The 23,365-nt window shown below is 39.0% G+C and overlaps 1 protein-coding gene across 1 annotated transcript in view; it reads left to right on the top strand.

Moving 5' to 3' along the window:
• Positions 1-22,377, top strand: part of GPR158 (G protein-coupled receptor 158) — a gene marked incomplete at both ends in the record, with an annotated part of 187,253 nt that extends 164,876 nt beyond the window's left edge. The window contains 5 exons of the mRNA XM_082300225.1: positions 1,255-1,493; positions 13,340-13,478; positions 18,015-18,120; positions 20,020-20,166; positions 20,923-22,377. Of these exons, the coding sequence (XP_082156351.1) occupies positions 1,255-1,493; positions 13,340-13,478; positions 18,015-18,120; positions 20,020-20,166; positions 20,923-22,377 (2,086 nt within the window). The remainder of the gene's footprint in view (positions 1-1,254; positions 1,494-13,339; positions 13,479-18,014; positions 18,121-20,019; positions 20,167-20,922) is intronic.
• Between the last annotated feature and the right edge of the window lie 988 nt (positions 22,378-23,365).

Below are 23,365 nucleotides of genomic sequence, written 5' to 3'. Positions count from 1 at the left end.
GGTGCTTGGTACACTGAAATAACTTAAGAGCTGACAATGGCATTTAAAAACTCAACTTTAGGAAAAAAAATAATCAAGATCCCGAAACTTCAGTGATAATTTGTCCCTTCACGGATATCAACATTGGACATGCTCATGCTCAGGAGTCAGGAACCACCATGATTTTGAGAACAAAATCACTGAAACAGCTTACCTCTTCAATTTGAAAGACTCCTCACCCCAGTCTCTAAAACAGCCTTTAAACTTCTGCTCATCTGCTTCTAAAGGTCTGGGTACATAAAAACTTCCGTGATAGCCTTTCCTCAGTGCTCATCCTTGGTAGCTGAACAGGGCCAAGGCAGGAGCACTGCAATGCTCCCAGAAGATGCTTCTGGCAGATCCCATGCTACAGGCAGCACAGAGAGATATTTTGTGCTACATGAAGAATCAAACTACTCCTTCTTCCCAAGGGGATTTCCTCAAAGTTTGGTTGTTCTCATGCTCCCAGGAGGACCTTTTTCTGCATTAGCAGGTGGTGATGGATAGAAAATGCAGGTGATATTTGCTTGAACAGTTCTTGGTGGGAGTAAACTTATCCCAATAATAAGTGCAATTATTTTTAAAGTGAGTGTTACATGTTCAGTAGCTGTTATGTGGTGTAAGTGCTTGACGTGTGGTGTGGCTTTTCTTATGATGGTTCTGTCCTAGCTCAAAAAACATGTTGTTTCCTCTAAACAAATCAAACCCCATTTAATTAGCAAAGTGCCTTCCACAGTGATTTCTATGATGAGTAGGTTATTGTCTCAGCAGCATCAAACTCAGTGGGAAAAATATCTAAGAAGTGTTAATTTGTTCTCTGGAAATAGCAGGATTAGGGGTGAGCATCATTTTTGACAGCATCAAAACAATAAAATCTCACATACATGGTTGCTGTTTTATGGAAATGACCTTTTGTCTTTTAAAGACAGAAGTCTTCCACTGGGAGATGAAATGTACAAAACAGCTTGACAACACAGCCTGTAAATGTGTGTCTCTAACATAAGCATAGCTAATATTTTCTAATATTGCTATATAACACTCTCTGAGCAGCAATCAGTTCCATTTAAATATGATTAATATGAAAGTAATAATGTTCCAAACTTCACTCTTGTACATACTGTCAGAGGAAAGACTGTTGATTTTTTAAAAATAATCTGATACTGAAATAAAATGAAAGTCTAATTCCTGCGACATTGCTAGTGCTCTTCTTAATTCTGCACTGTCTGAATTTTTCAGGGTTTTGAAGGTATTCCTGTCCCGAACGGCTCAGCGTATTCCGTATATGACAGGTGGGAGAGTGATGAGGATGCTGTCTGTTATTCTTCTGGTAGTCTTTTGGTTTCTCATTGGCTGGACTTCTGCAATAACCCAAAATTTGGAGAGAAACATTCCACTCATTGGTCAAGGGCAAACATCTGACCATCTGATCTTCAATATGTGCCTCATAGACCGCTGGGATTACATGATGGCTGTTGGTATGTTAATTTTCTAGCTTATCTTTAATTTCTAAAATAAAGCTTGGTTGCCTTTTAATTTTTCTTCTTTTAGAATATCTTAAAGTTTTGTCAGACTGCCTAATATCATGTGCAAACTTATATGGAAGTAAAATATCAGCATATATGTTTTTTAAATTTGCTGAGAAGTAAAACAATATATGCTGACACTTCTATGACTTTCAAAGGTTTGTAACTTGGATTGTAGTAACAAAGTTATGGGTGCTCAAGACAGTTCATCTTTGAAGGCAGAAGGGAGAACTAGCTCTTCTACTATTGAAGATCTTCAATAGTTCTTCTACTATTGAAATGAGAAATTGTGGCTAGTTTAATGAAGGCTTTTTGATTGTACACCACAGAACTGGGCAGAGGTCTTGTGTGAGGAGGGAAAGAACTTCCAAGACTGCTCATTCATAACCTTACAGAAATTCAAATCAAAGTACAGGGAATAGGAAATGAACATCAAATGCACCAGCTTGTTGTAGTTGTTAGATGTGCATGGAAAAGGCAGGAACTAAAAAATGACACCCTGCAGAAGTCATATAAAGGAGAGAAAAGATTAGTTTTTGTTTCCTTAACTCCGTAGCAAACAGTGGGTTCCCCATGCCAGGGTTCAGCTAAATGGTGTAATGTGCTTTCTCCCACGGCCTCTCAGCTTCAGTGCTTCCACCTAGAGCCAGTGTTTCTTGTACAGCCCAGGCCAGCCACCCACTGTCTCAGATATATCAGTGTTTTGAAATCGGAAATAAATTCTTACTTTTCTGCCCTCTCCCTGCTTCTCCCATGGACGTCCCACTGACAGAGCTCTGCTACTGAGGATTAGGGAGAGGTAATGATGGCTTCTCTGCATGAGAGTGCAGATGAGATGGACAGAAGTGTTTTCTCTGAGCGTAGTGTACAGAAAGTCAGTGTATGACAAAACACTGCTGCCAGATTCACTGATGGCTCCAAGGTGACCCTGTGCTCCACTTTTCTCTGCTTTGTGTAAGTTCTCAGAGGCCGTCAGGCACAGGGGTACCCCATCTGTCAATGTGCTCACTGGTAAACCACACAGAGAGGAGTAGAAAGGAGCACATTTTGAAATGCATCTCGATTTGGGTCCCTCTGGAGGGTGTACTTTGCAGTAGTGGAATACTATTGTTGCCAGGGATGTTGTAAAATTAACAAAAAAGAATTAAATGTGAAACACTTGATGATGTCATCTGCACTAACCCATTTTGGATCAAAACTTTGGTGCATTTGGCAGTGTAGTTTTATTAATATTTTGATAGTGGGGGTTTTTGCATAATGGCAACAAATGTTTTTAGCCTCTGGATTTTGTAATTCTGGTGGTGTAGTGATTCACAATTCAGATCTTCATACCCAATTATGATCAATTGTCTCTTTTGGCAAGAAATTACATCAGTTGCTGTCTGCACAGTTTTGAAAAAAAGTAAGGATTGGTTTTTTAAGGTATACTTACATTTTGAAGATTTTTTAATGTTTTTCAAAATACACTCAGGGGTAGTAGAAGCAAAGTGAGTGCTTGAGCCTGAAAAATCAGGCAGAATTTATTTTGTTCAGTCACTTTATCTTCTTACCCACACTACCTCATAAACAGAATTATGCAAGTCTTCAGTAAACTATGCAGTCATATTAGTGGTACCAGGAGATGTGCACCTACAAGACTGTAGTAATGTGTGGTCTATATATATATATATTTATATATGTGTATGTGTGTGCATGTGTACTTCAAGATTTTTATTGCTAATAGCAGCTTGAAAAGCTTACAGTCAATAGAAACTAGTCCCAGAACTAGATACTTCATCTCAGAAATGTGTCAGAAGTGATGTCCTTAACACAGAACTCCTTTTATTCCTATGGCAGCAGCCTTGCAAGATATAATATGTAATAAATTAATCGATAGATTCTGCTATTTGATTTCAAATGCTAAAATAAAAATGGTGGATGGTAATTTATAAAAGACTTGTTATTTCATTTCATTTAGTCAGGCACAGTATTTTATATAAATCTAGTGAGTGTTTTGCGATATATTCTGTCACTTGTAGCCCTTGCTGGAATGCCTCCCTATTTCACTTGGCTGTCAACACTTCACTGAAATGTGGACAGGGAATTTTCAAGGTCACTGATTAGTGAAGTGAGAATTAACAAGGCTCTGCTAGAAAGTTGTAATGAGATGAATCCTTTATGCTACCAGAGATTATTGGAATTGGGATTTATGAAGCATTTTCCATACTAATCACACTACTTAGAGTCTATCTCCGGAGACTTTTATTGCAGTGAATGTTTTATATTTACATTTCCATTAAGTTTAAGAGGATGCTCTCTGTGAGAGAAGAGGGACTTAGACACAATGGTTATCACCATTTCTAGCATTGCCTTTGTACTCTGTGATACGCTGATGAGAACAATTAGCATTCAGTAAATCGTATTTTATCTACATAATATAATGTAAGTTAGTGTCTATTTCCTTAGGGTTTGTAAGTTAGTGTGTATTTTCCTTAGGATTGTTTACTTCTGGGTAGCTTATTTGTTACTTGCCTATATTCTTTTATTTCCTTTGTGTTAGTTTCTGCATCCCTTTCAAAGTCGGGGCATCTGTCTCATTGACAAGCCATGGCATGGTTGACAATCTGAGATTGCAGAGAAAGACCTGAGGCCTCTAAAACACTCACCCACAAAGCCTTTTTCCTATGGCCTGAATATATTCTACACCACTACCTGTCGCCGTCAGATTGTGACTTAGAAAAAAACTCCAAGTGATAAACTTCTGGTACCTAAGGGCCTGCAGTGTCGCAAATCAAACTATTATTCTTTATCCTGAGGGGAAAACATCCTGTAAGTGTAACAGATATTGGCACAGGATTTAAAAGAGCTTCCCAGAAACTGGGAAAAGAGACAATATAATAAGTTTAATGAACAAAGCCCCAGGGAGGAGACAAAGGCAGGCAGAGAGATAAACATGCACAAACACAAACAAAAAGCAGAGGTGAAATCTTGACAGGTGGATGTTCCTGACTTCAGCAGGGCCAGTTTTGCCCACAATAGATAGGGTAAGATTTTTTAAAATCCCCTTTGCCTTCTGTGTGTGCTTTTAAGTTTTTATTTAGACCAGAAGTGAATGACAGGTATTAAGTAAGCACAGGGAGATGTTTTTCCCCTGCATCTGTTTGATTTCTGGCTGGCCGGAGCAGTGCTACTCCACGGCGCTGAGCTGCTGCCATGGGCCACACATCCATAGGTCATGCTTTGGGTCTTGGCATCAGGATTGTTTCAAATATGAAGCTTCTTCATGATTACTGCGTGCTCTCAGCCAGGAGAAGGAACAAAGTGAGTATTTTGGACTGTTGCCAGAAGAATTCCTTCCCACTGTTCATTTGTTGATATTTAACGTGTATAATCTTTGTATCTAAAGAGGGCATGAGGTGTCAGGACAGGCTCTGACAAATTTGGCATTAAGACTGCCTGTACAGTTTTGAGCTAGGGCATTGCAATACATCCTTATGAGGCCCTGTATTAAATTTTCTACAGGCCTTCTGCTGCATTCAATGAATGAGTGATTATTATTCCTTTTTTGTTATCCCCATTTGATGTGGCCCTATGCCATATTTGGGATGTGTTGTTCAGAGCATGCAATGAATAAAGAACTGTTCGTTTCCAAATGGGCTTTTTAAAACATGTTCCTCTTAGCATCAATGTGCAAAGATTAAAGCCAAAATTATCTATTTTTGCTGTCTGTCTTGAGACATGGAGGGACTGGTTTTTCAGAGTACTGTTTATAGCCTCCTCTGTGGAAAGCACAACCAGGAGATGCTTAGAATTCAGCACTGGTGTGGATCTGGCTTCATTTCTCACATTAGATACTTAAAAAATGTATAATGTAAAAATAGTGATCACTTGAGAAAAGCTTACTCTAAGTGATAAGGCCAGGGCTGTATAAAATGTTTGCAGCAGAAATAGGAAAAGAAGACTGTTTTACAAAGTACCTTCAGCTCTGTCCCTTTTGTACTTGTAAACCACTCCTCCTGCCACCCTGTACACCTCTTTCACAGTCCTTCCACAGTCCGCATCGCCGGCACTGTGTGCGGTTTATGGCACTCATCGCTAGGAAAAGGTAAATCTGGAAGAGTATGGGGGACAGCACCAAAGATGGGGAGTGCTGCTGGAACCCCCAGGTTCAGCATTTGAGTTGCATTACCCCCTGCAGTAACATTGCTGTTTCTTGTTACCTGCTACGTGATAAGTGAAATCCCATACCCTTTACTTAGGCATGGTTTCTACAAAATACTTCTGTTCAGGAAACCATGTTAGTGTTGTCTGAGCCACGTGTTTATGTATTGGTGAATGCCATATTTAGTTGCTTCTGCAAGTCACCTGTGGTTTGGGAGAGGCTGGAAGGTGCTCTGGCTTCCTTTTGTCTTTGCACTGCTCTTTTTGGAGTCCTCTAGTGGCACTGCTCCAAATCTTTCCAGCACTTCAAGTACTTTCGACACCATTGGCATTTGCTTGCATCCTCTTTAAGATGTGAGAGAAGAGGCCCCACACTCAGCCAGTTTTTAGCTGATCCTGTTCTCCCTCTTTCATCCACAAGCAAGTGAAGAGGATGATGGGGCACATGGAGACAAGAAGAATGTCCAGCTGACTTTAATACCAACAATGAGCTATGGAAGTCACGAGGCAGGGCAGCATATCTGAGTAGAGGAATTAAAAAATGCTTGAGTACAAGGGCTAAAAGAAGTGCAGAAATGAGGGGAGCTCCTAGAGACCCAAGCACTGGCATGTGTTTAATGCAGTGAGACTCCTAGGTGTGTTGCTCGCACTTAAGTCAGTGGATATGTCTCCATTGCCAGCAAAAGCTATCTCTAGGGCACCCTGAAGCCATGGGGCCCACAGACCATGGTCAGCATGTCCCTTGAATTACTTTGAGTGGACCTGCAAGGCAGTCTTGTGATGGTGTGGGGGACAGAGTATGCTATGCCTCCCACCAGCCCAAGGGCCCCAGTCACCTTTCTCAGCCTTCACAGCCACAGGCCATGGAAGTTCTGGGAGGCAGAAAAGTCTGAATCTGGCACCGTCAATTCCTTTACCACACATAGGTCTCTTTATTGCTGTGCATAGCTAATTAAAATGATGCTGAGATATGGTGGGAGAGACAGATAAACCTCTGGTAATTTATAATTTGCTAGGAATAACTCTAATAACTCTAAAGACTTGTAATCACAGTTCATTGAAATATATGAAAATCCTTTCAGTTGAAGAAAAAAGCTTCTCCTATGACATGGTGCAACTCTCCAGGTGGGAGATTGGGCACAGCGATGCAGAAAGAGATTGTGTTGGCTGGCAACACAGGAGCAATCGAGGACACAGTTTTTTTCCAGTTTTAAAATGGTGCATGCTCAGCTCCAGCTGGCACGCTGAGTGAATGAATGGATGGAAGAGCTGTGCTTCCAGATCCATAGCTCACTTTATTTCAGTAAACGGGATTTAAAATGTAGTGAGGTGGTCGAGAAATAGATGAGTTGTCGTAGCTGTGTTATGGATGTAAGTACAGTGGAAATCAGTAATTTGAGTTTAAAACCTGGGGAAATAATGGTATAACTGTTGGAATGGTACTATTTTACAAACAGTCTAGAGTTCAGAACACCAAGTGAACGTAGTCAAGTCACAGCTTTAATGTCACCATCTCTGGGGATCAGTGGCCTGGTTTTGGCATATGATGGTGCTTTTTAAACAAGTAAGTGTGGTCAGACATAAAGCTTCATAGAGAATCATGAAAATGGGCTTTAATCTTTCAGGGCTGTCTTTGCAAGTAGCTTCTGGACAACAGAGTGCCAGCGAGCACAGGAATGGGTGTCCTGGCTCCAGAGAGCCCACAGCCATCTTCACCGAGGGGCTGGCATGAAGAAGAGAATGTAGAGAAAGTTATTTCTGCCAGGGTAGGAGGGCTGAGAAGCAACCAGGAAAGTCTAAAATAATTCACTTTCCTCTCCTGACCATGGCAGCAAGGAAACCCACAGTTTAGGACTTAAGCTCTTCACAAATATGGGTAAATTTATTTCCACTGTCATTGTGCAATGGGGGTGGCATTACCCCCATTTTACACAGGCAGAGCTGAGGCACAGTGAGATTAGGGTTATATGGTCCATTTAATCCGGGTGTCCATATTGCACCGCCTTTGGCTCAGTTACAGAGTTTAGTCAAATGTATTTGTAACATTATGTATGGTCTCACTGGCTACAAATACAGCCCTGCATGCTTATTTTTGCTGCAAATCTCAGCAAAAATGCATATTTGGCACCCAAATAGCAAGAAAAATACTCCTACCTCTGCAAAAAATTATCACCTCTGCAAAGTTTGGATTGAATGGGGACCTGAAGTTGGGGCTTTTTTCATATTCATAGGAGCTTGAGGCACAAGCAGAGTTAGAAGTCAGTTGTGCATGTGTGCTAGACCACCTTTCCCTCTTGCAGTCTTTCCTCTCATTCACTAGACATCTAAATGTCATTTGCAAAAAATTGCAGAGCTTTCTTCATTAGGCAGCCTTGATTTATCCCTGGAAATGCTCTGTCACATGCATTAAATGAGTCTGGTCTCTTAAGACATTATATATTTAGCTGAAGATGATATATGCAAAAGAGAGCAAGTTAGGGCTGCATGTGTGGTATTTTTATTTGAGTGCTGTGCAGCTTTTAGACAACAAAGCTGTAGAAGTAAGGGTGAAGTACTTTGCTGAGGCCTCTGAGAAGAGTTGGTATGAAAGCCATGTTCCAAGGTGCATTTTCACATTTCTTGATTTTTCATGTTTCCTTATATGAGTCTCAATGACTTCTTCAAATCTCTAAAGAGAGGACAGTGACTTTGGTCACTGCTCTCAGTTTGTCATATTTTGCTCTCTAGTTCAGTGCAGTCAGGTGAAGTACAGACATCTGCATAGCAGGAGTGAAAGCAGCGATGGATTAACTTGGGGATTTCCTTCTGCTCAGAGCAACACACACCACTGCACATTTAGCAAAACCTAGAAAATATATTAACCCAGATCTTTTGAGGAAGTTTGGTTAAGTCAGTAATAACAACCCTGAGTCCATCCTTTTCTATAAAGCAGATACATACCTCCAACTGTGAACATATATCATTGTCCTTCATTATCAGAACATGCAGAATATAAGCAATGGCCTGAAAAGATCTCAAGTGAGTAGACATGACACACTCTTCGTTGTAACAGGCCCGTGGCATCAGGTGAGTCTGGCCCAGTGTATTGGATGATCAAGCTAAGTGCTCCAAGTTGCTTCATTTTCTAAAAACGTAATCAGCATCGTGAAGACAAGGAAGAATGCTGCTTTTTAAGCACCAAAGAATATACTAAGCAAGTTGATCAGATAATGCAAAGACCAGATAAAAGGTTCTGTGGATAAGAAGTAGGTAGTGACTAAGAGATATATTTAAAGACTAATTCATTTGTGCACATGGCATATTGAGGTCACTTTACATTTTCATCTCCTACCTTCCATTTATATTTGCATACATTTATGCCTTTAAAGCAACTGTGCTTTTTCGTAATCTCTTATCTAGCAGAGATTTTCTCCCAAAATCTGAACACCTGGTTTGGACAACTATAGAGTAGCTACTGCAAGGTTTTTTTCACAGCTTTTATGTTTTATTGTTTTGACTCTGCATTTGCTGTCCAGAGAACAGTTGACGGCTCTCTCTCCTAGGAGTTTCCGTAATTTTTCAGAAGGGGAAAAGAAGGTTTTCTTGGTTTTGTGCTGAATATGTAAAATGGGATCATTTATAAGCCTTGTGCTAAATCATACTTACAGGAGCAAGATCATGTGTTTTGAGCCTTGAGTTTGCTCTTGACAGTTATGCAGTATGCTAAGATATTCCTTTAGTGGTCAGAGAGTCACTCTTCTACACCAGACTATTCAGCAAGCCAAATAGAAATTTCATGTCACATTTCACAGATTTTGATCATTAAAGATATTTGGTCCAAAACAGTTGCTAATGTCCCGTAAACAAATCTAATCAGATTTGAGTTGTACATTAGAACCTTGCTGCATGGTGGCCAGATGTACTCAATTATCTGTCTATTGTTAGTTAGTTAGTTAGTTATATCTTTGTTTTTCTTTGGAGCAATAAATACATTAATATGTCACCTTACTTTATATTGAGAAAGAAAAGAGGCCATTTAGAAAAACAATACAGCAAAATTTTATAACACCTTCAGGTTTTGTTGCAAGTTGCACTAATAGTCTGTAGCTAATCTTCCCCCCTCAAACACAGCTTTTACATGATACATTTAAGCTGTCTAATTAGTGGTTTAGATAATAAATTGGTTTTCTATCAGTCTGCTTTGTTTTGCCATTGCTAATGAAATTACTGTAATGTTGGGCCTAGCAAGTAAAGGAACTCTGTTATTTTACCTTACGTTTTAAGAGCTCTTCCCTATTTGTGTTCCATACCAGATGTCACTGTAATTATTATCTGTAGACAGGAATGCCAACTCTGTTCTAAATGTAAAGCTTTTCTAAAAGCATTATGCACTGATGGTACAAACTACTGTTATGCTCCAGTATATTAATACTTTGTAATTGCCTCTTGTCTTAAGAACTCCTTGTAACTATGATTGTGAAACTGAAAAATTTTCAAAATTAATCAGATCTGGAGATCAAATGCTACCTACCTTCCTACTTGGCCCAGCTAATTGAAATGTTTGGGTTGTAAAGGTTGGGGGTTTTTTAATGGAAGTATGGCTTTTTCATTTTCATTTGTTCTGTATGCAAAAAAACCAAAAAACAAACAAACAAAAAACCTAATTCTTGTTAATCTTCAAAATTACAGTAATTTTATTTCTTCTTCTAAAAATAAGCAAAATTTGGCCTTCACTCTTTAGTTCAAGTAAGAATACCTTCAGCACGTGAAATTTTACCCATACAATGGGTATTTTCATTACTTTGAAAGCCAAACCTTTCCAAACTCTCAGCCTCTGTTAGCACTTTTAACTGATCTTTTCAGTCAGAAAGAGACTTGGGGCTCTTCTTGCTTCAGCTGAGAAAGAGGAAGAAGAACAGACCATGGGTAGTTTTGTGGAGTGTGCCTGTTGCTGCACAATTAGCTCATCTATTCAGTTCTGCTTCTCATGTTGGGGAGCAGGGGAAATTTGGATGAAAGGCAAAATGTGAGGAAATAGGCATTGTCTGGCATGTTAGAGGAACCCTGCTGAATTGTGTTAGTATGAAGAGTTTCTATGGAAGATAGGACAGTAAGATACAGTGATTTGGCTTTAGCAGCCTAATTCTAACCATTTTCTGCTTTTCAATGACTTCTAAATCATTATGGAGCAATTAATGCAATAAATTACAGTCATTTTGATGCCTTTTCCTGGTCTTAAAATCAAGAGTCATGCATGATTAGAAGGGGAAAAGGGATTTTACCTTGGTATTTATTTTAAGGATCCTTAGGTGTACACGTCCAGGTCATATGCATCGAGACGCACCCCACCGAGTCTCTCCCCAGTGATCGGGTATAACATTATAGGTTTTACTAATTAGCATATCTATCAAAGATTCCCCAATGAGAGACTCAAGTGAGCCCCCCCTCCCCAAGGAACCTTCCCCTGGATGGTTCTATCTTAGTTTACAAAATGTGTTCTGGAGAGGACCTTGGGGTCTGGGGCACACTGATCCCTAACTACGAAGCTTCTAAAATGTTTGGTCTCTTAGCTTGACAAACAAGTCCCAAGAATGTAGGCAAAAAGCACTAAGAATACAGAAGTGGTAAAAAGGTATAACAGGGGTATAAAAGAAAAGGCAAAAAATCTTCATGGCATCAATTTGAAGAGCAATACGTTTCAGTGCCGTGATTCTGCATATGTGAGGCAATGACCTAAAGAAAAAACCCAAACTACTAACATTTGTAAAAAACCATTTATTCTTATTTTGTTGAAGCCAAATTTGTATTCCACTTGTTCAGGAAAGATGTCAGGATCAAAATGCCTGAGTAAGTAATTCTGTGCAGAAGGTTTTAAGAAACCAGAATGATAGACTTCATTTACAGAATAGCTAATTTTCTAGGAATTAAATGGAAGTAGCATCCAGTTTGCCCAAGTGTATAGGGAATTTGGGAAAAACATACCTGCGTGTGTGGTTTTGTTGAGCTCAAAACCAGACTGGGACACATAGTCTCAGAAGATTCATACCAAGCTTTTTTTCCTTTTGACACTCAATAAGGCCTCAAATCATACTATTACTTAGTCAAAAGATCAAAAACTTTATTATTGTTAGGATTTGGTGAGGAAGAACACAAAACCAGCAGTATGGATGGATTATACCTCTTCAGACGTTTAGGTTTATGTAACTGGTAAGGCTGCTGGGTCTATGAAGGATGTGTTCTAGTAAAAATTACGATCTTGGATCTAGAACATCTATATTTCATTAAGAAACGTGCAAAGTGTTGTTCAGAGTTCAAACTGAACTTTTATTGTAGCACAAGATAGCTATGTAACTGAATTAACTTTATCCAGACTTGCCTCCTACTGATTTTAGCTGAAATTAATAGCAAAATTAGAAGTTTCAAAATGGTGTAACAATATATTATAGGTAAGTTACAGCAGTCATGCACTACTAAAAGTGGAGGAACTAGAGGACCTTTTCTAATGAGATATCCAGTGCTGATGTTATATGTTAGTCTGTTGTTAATGGTGGGGTTCACAAGCATTTGTGTCATTATCGAAACCAGACCAGTAATCTTTTGCTGATCACTTCCATGATGTCACTGATCACTGGGTTTAGTTACAGTATAGAAAAATAATTGGCAAACATAAGTCTGAAAAAGAATTCATTTTCCATTATACTGCTTTTAATTGTAGTTTTTAGTGCAAAAATTCAACAAGACAAAAGCAGTGTGTGAATAACAATGGGATAACAGTTTCTGAAGCTGGTGTGGAGCAGTGCTGACATTGCAGGGGTCTGACACGGAACTGCACATTGCTGGATGACACTCAAACACTTCCAGCCACTGCAAGGCAAGAGGGACTGGCACCTGCTCTATTCATAACTGCATGGCAGAGCTGTAGGGTTTTTTCCTGGGAGTTTTTTCAAGATGGTTAGGAAATCACTTTGTTCCTATCAAGATCAAAATGATGTCACATCAGAGTCTGTCCACTGGAAGCTGAAGTCAGCATACTGCTGGGTACAGATGAGCTAGCTCTAACTAAATAGTTTAGGCTGATCCAGACATTCTACTTCTCCTTTCTTCCTCTACTGATTTTTCTCCTAACAGAAACACATAATTTGTTTTAATTGCATTAAACCCTCAGAAGTGACTCATCATATTATGGGTATCAACAGAATTAACTATCATGAAGAGGAATTTTTTAAACACAAAATATATTGTTTTATCTAAGTTATAAACCTTTGAAATGGAAGTGTCTTAAAAAGCATATAGCCTGGTAGTAGCACTGTATCTGCCTCTGTAACAAGAACCAGAGCTACAATTAAAAATAGTTGGTATTTGAAGTGATGTCAGACTTCTGTAGTACTGATTATAAAAGCAAGACATTTTTAGACATTGTCTCAAAGTTTGTCAATTGAAAAACTGAAACACCATGAATGTAAAGGTTCCTGATCTGGAAAAAGATGTGTAAAATTAAAACCAAATATATCATGTACAGTGACAATATCCAAAAGAGTTTGAATGCCTATGTGTGTACATATATACATGTGTATTGTCTTTGCATAGATACTCACACATACAGAAGATACTGTAGTGCTTCAAATTTCCTTCCATCTATAAAACTAATTGTAAATTATTTCTTTTTGTTCTTCTCACAGCTGAATTTTTATTCCTCTTGTGGGGTGTTTATCTCTGCTATGCAGTGCGGACAGTCCCATCAGCATTTCATGAGCCACGTTATATGGCTGTTGCAGTTCACAATGAGCTCATTATCTCTGCTATATTCCATACAATTAGGCAAGTGATCTGTAGATCTAGTAATTAACCATTTATCTTTCAGGTTTCATATGGTGCAACTTAGAATGGTTGAATGGGATAGGATGCATAATGGAAGGTCATATAAATATTTGTTTCTGCAAATTAAGTGATTACTAAACTTAAAACTGTTCCCATGAGATTCAAGGATATGAAATTGTATAATTAGGGTTTTTTTCAACATAGTTAGGTGATGTTTTCTTGGATCAAAGTTCAGTATATATGATAAATTAGGTACAGAAGAACAACTGTCTGTCTTCAGTCATCTGCATACTGCTCACTGTTTTGTATCCCTAGAAAAACAGCAGGTAAGAATGTTGGTTTGTATGAACTTTTGCTGGTGTGTCACAGATTGGTGAGCTGCAGCTATATGTTAAGATTATTGTACTGGTTTGGGCATGAAGCATAGTGTTTTATATGCTAACACAAAAAAGCTGTTATGGTATGATGTTGTATCAGTAATATAAAGCCCATGTTTCTTCTAAAGTGTATAATGAGCTCTACACTTCATACTTGTGAGTTATTTGGGTAGTAACAAATAAAAAAGGGTCTTTGCTAGAGCTACATGAAAATTACTAAATCTGCCTTTCCTACAGAGTACCCTGTAAAAATGAATTGGTCCTAGAAAATGCAAAAGAGCAAGATAACATGAGTTTCATGTCACCCTGTAAATTGAGGCTTTCTTCTGACATTCTCACACCTTCTTTTGCCTCCTAACAGACCTTATCTACTAAGTTGGTTTTTTTTTTAAATTTGCATTGCTTCATTGACAGTCTTCAAAGACTCTTCTGTGTTCCTTGCTCTGTCTTGGCACTAACCTTTCTCCCTGTCTTCTTGATTTTTGCTTTTGTGTTTTTTTCTGAGTAAACATCAGCAAAGCAAGTCCTTCATCTCTCTTCCTTCCTGATGTTCTTTTCTCTTATCATTGTTACACAGTTCGCTGCATTTTTCAGGCTTGCCATTTTTTTTCCTTCCCGTTCTCCTAACCCTGTATCTCAACATCCACATACTCTCAAAATCTCTACTCCCTGACACAAACATCTGCAAAGTTATTGTTTAAAATCTTTATTTGATGGAAGCATTTTTCTTTTAATTCCTGATAGATATAAAATTGACTTACAATGCTTTTGAATTTATTATAACCAATATGACAGCTTCTCAGTCAATTTTTCCCCCATTAATTCATATTCCTAAACTGTGTGTTGAGCCATGTTAGAAGATAGAGTTCAGAGCTATTTTGTGGGCTGCAAGTTTCTTTTAACAATAGAACAGGAGGCAGGTAATCTTGGATTAAAGAGAGGGGAAAAGGGGAAAATGTGACATTTTAATACATGCTTTATGAAGGAGACACAAAAGGATTAAGTCTTTCAGTTTTTCTTATTGACAATCCTGTGCCTGCAGCCTAAGGTCTGCTGATCTTATTCTTCCTTATTTTCTTCTTTTTTTTAATGTACATTTTGTATTGATTCTCTGCCATCTGTCTGATATATGCTGGTTTGTTGACGAAATATCGTGTAGTGTTTATAGATAAGATTGAATAAAATGCACATGATCCCTCCTGAGATTATGTCCATTTCTGCATGCACAACTCTTAATCCATTTCCTTACCTTTTTTTTTTTTTTTTTGCTTCCATCTTCTCTGCCAAGTTCTGGATGCAACTGAAAGGGCGGAAATGTAAAACTTAGATTTATATGACATACCTGAATTGTCATGAAGTTGAAAGTACTGGAGCCTTGAAGGACACCTACAAGGCAGCCATCCAGTTTGAAAACTCCCAAAGCTCTTAGGAGATTGATGTGAGCACTAAATAAAACCTTGAACTGTTTGCATTTTGTTTTCCTTTGAAAGTATTCCCATTTCAGAAACAGAAGGTTCTGGATTATCTTCAGATCAGTATAGTATTAAATTCCTGCATTGCTCTTTTTCTTATATTACTGAGAAACCCAAAATTTATATGGAAAAAATCTCATTCAAATAGAAATTCCATCTTTCTAGGGCTGAATGGCTACTACAAATGCAATTTTGCTTTCAGAGGCATGGTATGGCTTGTATACCTTAATCAGTCAAGGTCTCAAGCATAAAACAAGCAAAAAAGCCTTCACAGAATTTGAGGATTGGATCTCGTAAGCGTTAACCAAATCCAGTGGCCACCAGGATGTGGGTGCTTTCTCCTGTCTGTCTGATGGATCTGGCTGCTGCTGGTTCCATTTGCAGGTTGAGCAAATCCGCATCAGGGCAGTCACACAACACCTGGCTGGCCACAGGAACAGCGCAGGTCCAACATTCACAGCCTGGTCCTGCTCCTCCTCTGCAGCTGGGCCTGGCCTGAGACCTTGGGTCTTCCCAGGGGCAGGTCACCCACGTGCTGCCTGAGGTTTGCTCATCAGTTGCACATACCCACATGCACCATGGAGAGAAGTGCTATTGATGAGCGGGAAAGACTCCATTACTGGAATAAGTAGTAAAGTAGGTAGGTTTATTCCAGTGCTGGGACACATGGGGGATGCCATGTGCGCCCACAGCTGCATTCAGCCTGGTATTTATCGGGTTACAAGTTCCATATTCACTGAGTCTCCCCATATGCCTATACATATTCATCACCTGGCCCCGCCCAGCCTCGCTTCGTATTACAGTGAGCCCAAAAGTCACTGACATCCGCGTTGCGCTTGCACAGTGCTGTCTGCTGGTCATGGGCAGGGGTCTCCGAGATGAAATAAGAGTCTTCCTCAGATGAAGTAAAGGGTCTTCCTCATCCTGAACTTTTCACCTTTCCTCCCTGCGCATGCTCTTTATGCCCCTGGGCTAAGTCCAAACTTCAAGACTGGTTTGAGTTAGCTCTAGGTTAAAAACAGGATCTTTGGTCAAGATTCCTTCCCTTTATCAATAGTCTCATATCTTCTCATCCTGCTTTGGTGGGTACAATAAGTGTTGGGCAAGCGGTATGCATTGCTTCTAACAAACCAATTCCTACTAAATCATTTAATCTCTGCTTCCCCGTCCCCCTGATTCAGTATCACACATATCAGAAGGATTTAATGAGAAGATAGGAGATATTTCAGGTACAGGGCTCAGTGACAACTTGCTTACATGTCACTAGCCATTTTACCCCCCCCCTCCAATCCCCTATCTGTCCCAGTCCTTGTCTTCTCCCAAATAAACAACCCACCCTCATTATTTTTTTCCTATTGGTCACAGTTTTGCTACATCTGTGCTCAAATTTGGTATCTGTGATGCCATTAGCTAGGTAGTCAGTGTCTTACCTGCTTTTACTGGTATGTTTACATTGGTGCCACTGACCTTGCAAGTTCTACTCCCTCAAAGGTCCTTCAATTACCTGTGAAGTTTGGCCATGTTTCAAATGACTCCCTATTAACCACCTGTGAAGTCTTGCCATCCCTTACAGCACTGTCTGTAACTTTTGTTCACTTTTTGCTCTGTTGTTACATCCATCAGTTTCTCATGTCATCTTCATCAGTTCAGTTGTGTTCAGTTTACTAAAAATCTCAGGCCTGAGCTTCCTCATACTCCTGCACACCCCAAAGCAACATCTCTCTAAGAATTAATTAATTGGAATATTTTGTTGTGTACATAAAACGTTTCATTTACAAAGTATTGAACAAGTAATTATGACTGCATTATTACAGCATGTAAGCCAGTGTTTCATGCCAGACTATATCTGTTAACAAAAGCTTCTTCAAAATGTGCATCTGTGAACTTGGATAAGTTGCAAATGTCATTCCTGTCTGAATGATTTTTTTAAACCTGGAAATTGCAAGCCAGCAGTACATCCATTCATCCATTGCATTGCTTTACTGCTTCTATCTTTGGGAGCTCACTAAACCAGACAAGCCAAGCATGCTCCAGCGTTAAATGCACCCCTTGTTCTACCACTCCTTTAGAAAGCTCAGCAAGGAACTGTTTTGTTTGAGTAGTTCAGCCACTCACTTCCAAGCATTCACAGGCTCTTGGGCCCCGCAGCAGTGAGCTGGGCAGTCCTGCAATAAAGACCATTTCTCTGCTCCCTGCTAAAATGCTTTTCAGTTCAGTTCTCCCTTGGGTGGCTTATCAGCTGTACTCAGTAGCTGTGATCTGTGGACATCCTGTGTTTATGAAGTGCACTGCAATTCACCATAGTACATGTGCTTACATAACCTAAAATCATCCCTTCAGCTCCTTAATGTATGTAAGCTGCCATAACTCAGGCCAAAGAAACTGTGACAATATACACAAAAAAGGGCAGCTCAATAGAGTGAGAAAGATGGAATATGGAGTATAGTTTAAGGTCTGGTGTTTCCTTTTATATTTTGGTTTGTTGATTGTTTTTTTCAGAGTTGTTTTGAAATTGTAGCATATATGGAAAGCATGTGGATGTAATTTTTAGTCCGTATGAAAGAAGTACAGAGCAAAACCAGTTGTGTTTGGCCATTCTGTGTAAAGAAACCTAAGGAATATTAAAGATATTAAATCTAGTGCACTGGAGAAATGCAGTGAATTGCAACCCTGAATTCTATTTTCAGATTCATTCTTGCTTCAAGACTTCAGTCTGACTGGATGCTGATGCTGTTCTTTGCACACACACATTTGACTGTGACAGTCACTGTTGGGCTGCTTCTGATCCCTAAGGTATTTGAGTCTCCTGTCTCTTTTCTTTTGCCAAGACTGAGGAAGATAAATGTTGTCATGCAGAAGCAATTCTGTTTAAATCTAGCTAGCAAGCAACTGATAGAAAAGGAGGATGCAAAATTTGGCTATTTTACCTTAAAAGCTGTAACTTTTTTATTTTTAAAAAGTATAGATTTTCAAAGATTCTTTCTTTCAGCTTTCAAAATTCCAGGAGTTTAAAGTACTTAAAATTTTGAAGTAATTAATACAAGAAGGAAAGAATCCTGCCTAACTATGCTTTTTGTGTGTGTGTGACTGTGCTGCTGCCAGAATTAGCTGAGATCAAGAAAAGAATTTAGGCAAGGGTGTAGAAACACTGGAATCAGGAGGCTGGACTAGCCATGAGACAGGGATGTAGGGATTTAAACCAGGCAGTTGCAGGCTGGAAGAGGAGAACCTTTTGCAAGTCAGAGCCTGGGACAGACAGATGCTGCATACTGGGAGGAGATATGCCTGTGACAAGGAGCCAGGAGAGGTGCTGGGTGCCAAGATAGGTGTGTAGGGGCACAAGTAAATGGGGATGGCAGGAGTCAGGGAAGAGCAGGGAAAGCCCCTGAGCTGCAGCCCGGACACCTCCCATGGGGCACTGGGAGCAAAGCCGCAGTGTCACCGGGGGCAGGAGGTCTGCAGGTGGCTCCACCTGTCCCCAGCAACAGTCCCCAGGAATGGAGTGGAACTTCCTTTTTAAGACAGTATCCCAGCAGAAGGAATGATTGTCTAATGGCTTTTGAAATGACTAATCATATTAATCAGAAGCTCAAGAGTCAAAATAGCAGTAAAGGTGAAATCTACATATGAAGAAGGAGCATTAAGTAGTTCAAGTTGATAAAATTTCCAGGTTAATGAAGCTGCTATCCCTGCCCATTTTCCTGTGTGTCAGAACAGGATATGCTGATGACTGTCACATATATGTACATTGAACAGTCATAACAGGGGACTCATTGACGCAGCCTTAATACGCATAACCTTGTTTTATTTTAAATTACTTTTCTGGTCTTTAGCAATAATCTTATATTTTCTGTTTTATATTCATGTACTTTATTAGATATCTTCAGAGGTGTCTTTCTAAAATAGCCTAGAAAATTTTGTTGACCTTTCTGAAGCTGACTCATAAGTACTGATCAACATTTTCATTTTCAGCTTATTATCTGTGTAACGCTGCACAGACTTGCCTTCCAGCACTCCAAAGAATTCAGAGAATTAAGATTCACAAGGTTTAGTTCTATTCATAAAGTCCTGAAGACAGATGACTATGTGGACAATAGTAACTCCAGATGAGTGAATCAATATGAACAAAACAATAATGACAACCTCACTCCAACTCCTGATTCAAGGATTTGCTAAAACATAGAAGAGAAAAATGGTCTATTTTTTCATTAGTTTCTTTCTTTTTTTCTCTCCTTTTTTTGTTTATTTTTCCACCTTATGTCTTCCTTTTCAGGGTCAGGATCTAAAATGGGAGAATTGCTTTCTGCAGGATTATTAAGATGTATGTAGTATAAAATAGTGTCTTACTGTTTTAGCAGCCTAATTGGAAATACTGTTCATGCCAGCTTAATTGAAATGCCATTTAAAGAGGTTCAAATAAGTATCAAAATAAGTAGGATTTTTTTTTAGCTGATGTGAATCTCTAAGATTTAAAGTTAAGCCATCATTAATAAGAGTTCCTTCCATACAATACTGAGACTCTATAGGACACTATTTAAGCGAGTGAAGCTTATAGTAATGCTTGAGTTTGAGAATCACATCAAATCTGTAGAAGGGTCATTGTACCATAAAAACTGTTGTAAGCTCTTACACTGATGTTGAAATAAACTTTTGCACTCATGGCAACATATTTTTTGTGAATACTTATTGCAGTTTTCACATTCAAGCAATAACCCAAGAGATGATATAGCTACGGAAGCTTATGAAGATGAGCTTGATATGGGTCGGTCTGGATCCTATCTGAACAGCAGTATCAACTCAGCATGGAGTGAACACAGTTTGGATCCTGAAGATATTCGGGTATATATAACTCATTTAAATAGCATTTGTTTTCAAGAATACTTCTTCCTACAAGAAAACTCCAACCTGCATGCATTTGTTTCTCTTTGCAGATACCAGCTGAAAAATGCCAGCTTAGATTTTTTATGATTGTGGTATCAGGTCATGTAAACTCTCATGGAAAGTATTTACTAGTGTGAAGAGATGCTGCATTACTAGTTGTAGTAAAAGTCATAGTGGTGGCTAAGGAGGAGGAATCATCCTTAGCAAGAGCTGTTGCTCAATTTACACAGGTTCTCTGAATTATCTTGAAGAGCAAACAGCTTTTGGTTTCAGTGTAATCAGTCATTTGTATGTAACATATAGATAAGCATACATAACTATAAAGATAAAACTTTTAAAATGTGATTAATGGAGAAAAATACTTTAGTCTTATTTTACATGATTAAAGGTGTTATGTTCTGAGAACAAAGAATAGCTATAGAGTTCAGCAGGAAGGCATACACTACAGCATTGTGAAATCTGAAGCAGCACAAATGAATATGAAGTGTGCATGCTGTGGAAAGTAACACATTTGTGCATGAAGGTTGAACTTTTTCTAAAGTGGGAAAAAATGGGATTCAAGTTGATGGAGAAATGGCATATCCAAGAATTAGAAAAGACAGTGAAATGAATTTAATGCCCTTTTTAGAGCAATAGGTCTTGCATTCATCAAGCTGCTTGTTTGACTATCCTCTCTGTGTACATACTAGTTTTGCCATTCACTTTGCTTTGCAGGATGAGTTGAAGAAACTATATGCTCAGCTTGAAATCTATAAAAGGAAAAAGATGATTGCTAATAATCCACATCTCCAGAAAAAAAGGTGCTCTAAAAAGGGCTTGGGGCGCTCGATAATGCGACGTATTACAGAAATCCCTGAGACAGTCACCAGGCAATGCTCCAGGGATGAGAAGGACCTGATGGAGCACAGTGCTGTGAAGAACTTGGCCACAGTGAAGAAAAACACACCGGATTCCACAAGTTCTGCAAAGCCAAAAGAAGAGACTTTGAAAAACAGAGTCTTTTCCTTAAAAAAGTCCCACAGCACTTACGATCATGTTAGGGATCAAACAGAAGAACCAAATGGCTTAACTACAGAAAGTGCAGAAGTTATAGCTGCTGAGAAAACGCTTCTGGACTCCTTGAATGGTAACAAATTAACCAAAAATGCTCCCGAAAAAGTTGAAGCTGTCTCCACTGAATCGGTCCCTTTGGTGTGCAAATCAGTAAGTGCGCATAATTTAAGTGCTGATAAGAAGCCTCTGCATCCAAGAACATCTGTGTTACAAAAATCTCTCAGTGTTATTGCTAGTGCCAAGGAAAAGACTCTGGGACTAACGGGTAAAACACAAAGTCTAGAAGAAAGCACTAAATCTCATAAACCTCAGCAGAAGGGTAAGGAGGCCAGCAAAAAGCACTCAGCCTCCGATAAAGGGGAACATAAGGATTCCCACCGGAAAAACTCTACCCAGTCTGAGGAAACAAAGAAAACCCATAAATCTGGAATTATTAAACAGCAAAGGGTTAGTCAAACACCTGCAAATCCAGACACAGGCCCAGGTAAGTCTCTGCACAAGGACAATTTCAACATAGGAGAAGTTTGTCCTTGGGAGATATATGACCAAATTCCTGGTCCTGTGCCTTTTGACTCTAAAGCTCAAAAACATGTGTCTATTGCTTCCTCAGAGCCAGAGAAAAATCACCCTTCCCAGCCAAAGGGGAAGACTCATCATAAGCTGAAGACACCTGAGGGGTACCAACAGTCAAATCAAAAGAGCTCAGAGAAGGTGGAAACAGCCACTCAGGAGATGCAAGAGCAGCAGATCTTTGAAAATGAGAAAAAACAGTCAAATTCCAAGTCCCAGGTCTCTCCTGGGCTGAAGTGTGAGAATGTTAATAGATATACACCTAATACTCGTGCTGTGGAGCAGGAGGAGCTGCCCCAGAAAACAGCAGAAAAGGAAAACCTCAATAAATTGGCTGAACAGAAAAAAAATGCCTCTTCTGAGGGAAATGTGCTTTCATCTAACTCCCATAAGCCAAGTAGTTACCTACAGCAACCTTTAGCATCTCGAGCTGAAGTCTGCCCTTGGGAGTATGATACAGCAGATTTACCAAATGCAGAAAGAAGTGTAGCTTTATTGAACACCTCTGCTATAAGTGCAAATAAAACAGCAGCACCTCGAAAATAAGAGGCTTTTGGACTGAGGAGAGTAGCAACATTGAGAAGACAGACAACAAGAAAGACAGAGGGGACTTAGGCCAAAAGGATCTGAAAATTCCTAAGGAGCATCACTTAAATCAAGGGAATCAGCACTACAAATAAGTAAGAATTAAGCAAAGTAAATTATCATTAATGTTGTTATTATTTATATGTTGAGTGCCAACAGTGTGATTAGCAGTGCCCAGAATATGGTCCCTGCTCCAAGGATTTTACTGTTTCAATGAAAGAAATCTGCCTTTGTGAAATCAATTCTCTTTTAAAAGAAAAAACAAATAAGATGGTAACAAACGCACAGTGTAGATCTTAACCAAATTATTTCTGGATGCCATAACTGGCTGTAACTTGCCCTTGGGACTTTAAAGATCCAGCAGAAGTAGGGCACAGAAAATGTTCTGATGGCAAAAAGGGGTATCAACGAGCAGCTTATTAAAATGACGACTTTTCACTTTACATATTTAATCTAAATAGCACTGCTAACTCAATGCATCCCAAAAATATTTTATAAAATGATTGCTCTCATTTTCTTATTACTGTGTGTTTAAGTACATTGTTGTGTCTCATATTAAAGCATTCCAGATTATATGATTTTTGCAAATAACTTTGATATTATGTGACACAACAACACATTTATGAAATCTGCAGATACTGTCTTCTAATTGCAAGTTAAAATACCTGCTGTAGACCTTTTTGTTTATATGTAGAATTGCGGTAATCTTTCACTGGCTATGGAAGCTGTAATTCATATCAGGAAATTCTTTTGGGCTTTGGAGATTGTATTTTTTTCCTTTCCTGTGATTTATATAGAGTGATTTTTTTTTGTTTGTTTGTTTACTCTCTGTTATTTAAATTTATAGTTTGACACTGTATTATTCAGGGGTTTTATATGCAGTAAGTTATGCACTTCCCTGTTAATGCTCATAGACTTTGTTAATAGTGGAAATTCAGTCGTCTTAGCT

Source organism: Coloeus monedula, assembly GCF_965178545.1.
Source record: "Coloeus monedula genome assembly, chromosome: 1".
Taxonomy (NCBI): domain Eukaryota; kingdom Metazoa; phylum Chordata; class Aves; order Passeriformes; family Corvidae; genus Coloeus; species Coloeus monedula.
This window is presented reverse-complemented; position numbering and strand designations above follow the sequence as displayed.